The 6,000-nt window shown below is 45.7% G+C and overlaps 1 protein-coding gene across 24 annotated transcripts in view; it reads left to right on the top strand.

The window, feature by feature from the left end:
• Positions 1-1,538: 1,538 nt before the first annotated feature.
• CAMK2D (calcium/calmodulin dependent protein kinase II delta) overlaps positions 1,539-6,000 on the top strand; it is a 309,946-nt gene continuing 305,484 nt past the window's right edge. For 6 of the 24 annotated variants that reach the window (XM_010340060.3, XM_010340058.3, XM_010340059.3 and 3 more), the window contains exons 1-2: positions 1,549-3,169; positions 4,752-4,846. In XM_010340060.3, the coding sequence (XP_010338362.1) occupies positions 3,105-3,169; positions 4,752-4,846 (160 nt within the window). In that variant the 5' untranslated portion in view covers positions 1,549-3,104. Of the gene's footprint in view, positions 3,170-4,751; positions 4,847-6,000 lie in introns of all 24 variants that reach the window. The other 18 variants (XM_074396648.1, XM_010340053.3, XM_074396643.1 and 15 more) reach the window with 9 other exon arrangements.

Genomic DNA, 6,000 nt, shown 5'->3' with positions numbered 1-6,000 from the left:
TTTTGTAGCTATTCCTGAAATAATGTTGAAGTAGCATGCACCACCATGCCTGGCTAATTTTGTATTTTTAGTAGAGACAGGGTTTCTCCATGTTTGCCAGGATGGTTTTGAACTCCTGACCACAGGTGATCCACCCCCACCCGCCTTGGCCTCCCAAAGTGCTGGGATTATAGGCGTGAGCCACTGCGCCAGCCAATCTGACTACTTTCTTAAGGAGGTTCAAACTTCAGAAATAACTAAATATTTGTTCAAATAAGAGAAATATTTTAATTAGTCTAAAATATAAATCAAAGAAAGAGCACTACAGATTAAGCAGTGTTTGCTGTAAAAAATGTACATTATTGTCTAATAATATATTAGTATTAAAACTCAGTTATGTTTCCTTATTGTACTGCACAGTTAAAACCATTTACAATTATTGGTAGTTTAAATAACTGAGATAAATACAGTAATTATGTAGACTTCATTGCTTGAATATTTAAGAAATAATTTTCTTCCCTGATGTAAACTTTTATATTATCTTTATTTATTGTTTCAATTTTACTTTTTCTGTTTCATTTTTAGATTCAGGGAGGAATATTATTTCATTATCACCTTGGAGCCACATTGGTAAATAGTTCAGATACTAAAAATCTTTCACCAAGACCAAATTGTTCTCTTTTTTCCAATTTGTAGCCGAATTATTAATATTTAGAGACCATGTTTCTTTTACGCAGTTTTTGGTATCATCATTTTCTATAGCACATTTTACACAAAGTTATTCCTTGCCTTTTATGGCTGGAAATCAAAACACATACGAACTTCAATTTTGTTGTAATAAACGTTAAAATTTGTGAACATTTTTAGTACTTCGGTAAAACCTCAGTCATTGGCAGACGTGTCCCTCAGATCAGGAAAAAAAGGAATTGGGATTATCTATGACCACAAAGTAACATTAATTAATAGCAGCTTCTGGTAGTACACAGCAGCGCCTTTAAATCTTAAGTTATCTTTTATCTTTCAGCTGTGAAATTTTAAGTCCATGAAGTAATAAGACGAGCAAATTAGCATTAGGATTGCAAGGTTTTTATAGTTCCGTGCTGTGGAACAAAAGGCAATAATTTGAAAAAGCTCTTCCATAACGCTGTTTTCGGTCTGCATCTAAATTTGTAATTGCATAGTATTATTAAAGAGAACTGGAGGGCCCAGAAGTTGTTCTAGCAATCGGCAATAACTTACCTATTTTAAATAGAATGCGTACTTTTTCCCCTCCTACTTAAAACAATGGCAGATATGCTAAAGGAAGGATACATTCCTGAACTGCTAAATGGTTTTTCAGATAGCCATTTACGGAGTGCGCTCAATTGCCACTATCTGGCCGAAAGCAAAGCGCACACGACCTCTTCTTTCCCTTTTCCCTTTGCAAAGCGAAACAGGCTAGACACGTTCACGTGATGTGAATTACGTCAGCCCCCACTAAGTCGCGTGACCGACGCCCAACCTTCCTACTACCTCGCCCCGTCCGCCGGAGTGCGAAATCTCGCGAGAACCCGCCTTACTATCAGAACTTACTGAGGTTACTGGGGAGTTACTCAGAAGGGAAGGGAAGGTGTGGTTGAGTGGCGGAGTTTTTGCTTTCCTTCTTTTAACGTTCACAGCCAAAGCGAAGACCTTTGGGGACTGCCAGGGTCTCAGCCACCATCCTGGAAAACGGCGGGGGAGGTGGGCCTGGAGGTGGCAGTCAAATCTGAAGTGAAATGTGGCTCAGGGCCGTCATTGCTCCTTGCAGAAGGGGCTGCGGGGGAGGGAGACGACCTGCGCCCGGCTCTGGGGAGCGGGCGACGCCGTGAAGGCGGCTGAGGCCGAGTTGCGCCCCGACAGTCGCCAGAGGCCGTGGGAAGGGCTGGGACCGTCTCTGAACGCAATGTACTGCCCACATCCGGCCCCCGCCGTGTCAGCGCTGAGCGGCGCGGAGAAGTGGTTGCTCTCCCTTACTCGGCCACGCCGGGGGTCGTGGCCCGGGAGCCGGCCTGGAGAAGTCCCGGCTGCCCGGCGCCCAAAACAGGGGCGTGCGCTTCCACGACCTTGGGCAGCAGCCCCGGGTCTTTCTGCTCAGTCAGTCCCAGACTGAGGAGGCTTCTGGGAGCGGGTTTAAATGGGCAGCTGTGACGTCTCGCCTCATTCACCCACACCTCCAGGCTTCTCCCCCGCACATCCTCCTCCATCCACCCGGTTTCTCCCTAGACGGGTGTGCTCGTGTGTGCGACCGAAGGAGGGAGAGCGAGAGATCCGCGAAGGGACAGGCTCGGAGTCGCTAGAGGGAGGTGTGGGACCGGCGAGGAGGGGGCTTCGCCCGGGAGGGGTGCTGGCGGGCGGAGGGAGCGGCGGGAGGAGGCGCCGGGGGAGGAGACGGAGGCCGGGGACGGCAGAGGAGGCTTCGCCCGAGCCGAGCGCCGTGTCTCTTGCCGCGCCGTCTTGAAGCCGCGCGGGCTCGTGAGCAGCGCGAGGCCGCCACGGTGCCTGGCTTCGCCGGAGCCGCTGCCGCCCACTGACGGGAAGCCGGTCCCGGGCGCGCACGCTCTCCCGAGCCCCGGCGGGCTCCGCGCCTCAGCCTGCCCGCAGCTGCCGCTGGGCTCCGGCTGTCCGCTCCGGGCTCCCCGGCCTCGGCCCTGCTGCACTCCGCCTCCGCCCCCTCGGACTCCCTCCCCTCGCTTCTGCCCCTCCTGCCCCAGTGCGGATCGTTTCGCAACTGCTAGCCACTCGCCCCGTGCCCGGCTGTTTTTCCATATCCCGGTCCCCTCTTCTTGACTACTTTACCCCCTGCATTTGGGGACAGGGACTGGAAAAGGGGCGGGTGGACCGTCCAGTGGAGAAGAAGAAGCCAGGCCCGCAGGAGGAGGCGGAGGATCGGCGGACCGTGGGGAGGAGACCCCACGCCACCCCTTCTGGTCATCTCTCTCCCGCCCCGCCCCTGCGCACACTCCCTCGCGGGCGAGCTACTTTCGGACTAGGAAAGTAAGGGCGGCCCTGGGTGACAGCGCCGCGGGGCCAGTCCCAGGGTTAGCTGCGTGTCTGCTCTCTTCTCCTCCGTCGCACTCCCAGCCAGGGCGCAGCCCGGACCGAGGATGGCTTCGACCACCACCTGCACCAGGTTCACGGACGAGTATCAGCTTTTCGAGGAGCTTGGAAAGTAAGCCCGGCATCTGCACGTCCCCTTTCCAGCTGAGGGCGGGTCTCGTTGCCCCAGACCCACGGGCCTCCTCCGTCGTGGGGAGAGGGAGTTTGGGAGGCGAGAGGAGTGGGAGGAGGGTCCCTGGTTTGTCAGCTCTGGGGAAGGTGCTTAGTAAGGGGAGGGAGCACAGAAGGAGTAGGACCCTTATCCTGACTGTGGCTCATTTTGATAGTCCCTAGCCCACCTTCTCCCTCTCCTCCACCCTCCTGCACTGAGAGACTTGGTGAATTTACGATCTCTGCAGTTGTAGCTGTCATCCTCAGAAGTGTGCGCGCGCGCCTGTGTGTAATATGTGTTTGGAGAGGAAATTAGAACCCATGTAAAATGCAACATAGATCATGTTTTCTGTAAATAGAGATGCCTCCTGGTTAGCCGGCGTGTCGGCCGTATGACCCGTCACGTTCTGATGAGAACTCACAGCCTCAGACGGTGCCATATTTATTGATGCCGAAAGTTCTACTTGGCATAGAGTCTATTTCACATACAGTAGTTGTTCTGTCCAGGAAAAGGGCCACCCAACAGGACCCAGTCCCTTGCCCTATATCCACTGTTATTCTTTGCACCAGATTACTCGCTCACCATCCTTCTTCCTAGGAATTACGTGTGCATCTTTGCATTCTCTAGGAGGATTTATTTATATAGGCAGCGGAAAAGCCCTCAGGAGACTGAGAGCGCTCTTAAGAGTAGCCTAGCATTGTGTAAACCACTCCTTCACCTGACTGGCAGAACTACTTGGAGACAGGCGACCCTACTGAGGACTTGTGCGAAGGAACCTAGGGGCCAAGCTGTGAATGCTGATTTTTGTAGCATGGAACCCAAACCCAATTCCTCTTTCACTAGTTTCGACTGTTACTTTGATAAAAGGAGTGCATTTATATGTATGTTGTTGGTTTATACTGTAATTAAAGGAAAGGTAAATATTTTTTAAAGGTAATGAAAATTAAATATGTATATATTGTCTGCTGTTAAAACATGGAGAATATGTCGGAAGAGCAGCTTAATTCAAATCTCTCCCCTCCCCCAGACCAAAACAATGCATAGAGAAATCACTATACCAGGATTTGTTAAACCACACTAATGTGCTCAAGATTTATATTTTACTGAAAATAATCGCCATGTTGACTTACTTGGAACCACATTAATTTTTGTTTCCTACCAAAACAAGTAGGCAGCAGATTTTTTTGCGGCTCCTCCTCTGCTCTGTTCTGTGCAGGGTTTTTCTCAGAGCATTTGGTGCTGTGAGTGTGAACTGTAAAATATTTTCAGATTTCATGTGCAAACAAGAACGGTGATAATTGGCAGTTCCTTTCATTTTGTTGATTAATAACGTGTGCTCCCAGTGAAATGAAATTTACTTTTATTTTAAAGTAAGTATGGATTAAAAGAAAGTATGGGTTTCCAGGAAGAATTGTTCATTTACTGGATATCACTGTACTTCACTGACAACCCACTAAAATCCATTAAAATGGTAACATTTTATAAATTTTTAATGGAATATTATATCTGTTATATTAATGACCTGCTAATTATTGGTTTCCAGGGGGGCATTCTCAGTGGTGAGAAGATGTATGAAAATTCCTACTGGACAAGAATATGCTGCCAAAATTATCAACACCAAGAAGCTTTCTGCTAGGGGTGGGTATTTTCAACCACATATATTGGTTAATTTTGTGTTTGTCATGTTGATTATAGGTTATGTTGTATGTAAATATATCATGTAATTATAACAGAATTTTATACTTAGGTATCATATTACACGTTGAGCTTATTTCCTTTCTGAATCCCTCTTGGTCTGCACAGTTTAAAACTAAATGGACAGATATAATTATTATTTGATACATTGCTATTAAAATTCTATCTGTCCTATGAGCAATGGCATGAATAACTATTTTAAAGCAAATAAATGTCACTTAAGTGTACTTTGCTTATAGTTCTAGTATAAAATAACTTTTAAAGGGACCATGGAATGGAAAAATGGAAGTCTCACAACTGTCATAATTCCCTTTTGCTTTTGAGAGGAAAATAGGTCATAGCTCAGTTGAATCATATATTTCAATTGTAGTTACACTTGAACTTAATTCATCAAGGTATATTTAACAGTAATAGCTTAGGGAAGAAAAAAATTTATGATTGCTATATTCTAGGAAGTTTAGTTTTATTTTGATGTTTCTGTGTACAGCTCAGACCTTTACTTGGGTCTTCCGCATTAAAGTTTCACACAGACTCATGTAATGTATTTTACACATGCAGTTTATAGCTACAGAGATAATTCATACTCGTAAAATAGCTGTTGACATAAGTAAAAAACTTGGAGGGCTCTCATTGCATTCTTTCTATTTTGTTGAACTCATGCAAAAGTACTTATGCTGAAATGTTAGGCATTCCAATTATTGTGGGCACGTGTCTGAGGTATTTCCATGGGAATTTATGGTTTGATGAAATAAAAATGAAATTAAAATGAACAAAATACCATAGTGTAAGCTCATCTCAGTGACCTGGTTTATTTTTAAGTAATGAGAGAAGAAATTCCATTAAGGTTAGTTTTCCTCATTTAATATGTCTTTTCAAAAGTGCTTCTTACCAAAATCTTGGCATCATTGCTTTTGGTATCTGCCATGATTAGTTTTTCCATATTTATTGCAAATTCGACTTTTAACATGCACTTTAGGTTTAGATTGGTATTTTAGTTTATCCATTCGCATGGGATGTAGTTTTAATGTCCTTCATCTGATTTTGACATGATTCTGAGGAAGATCTATAAAGTAACCAGCACCATAGAATCATGGTAT

This window comes from Saimiri boliviensis, chromosome 3 (assembly GCF_048565385.1).
Source record: "Saimiri boliviensis isolate mSaiBol1 chromosome 3, mSaiBol1.pri, whole genome shotgun sequence".
Taxonomy (NCBI): Eukaryota; Metazoa; Chordata; class Mammalia; order Primates; family Cebidae; genus Saimiri; species Saimiri boliviensis.
Note: the sequence above shows the minus strand (reverse complement) of the source record. Positions and strands in the feature narration are given on the sequence as shown.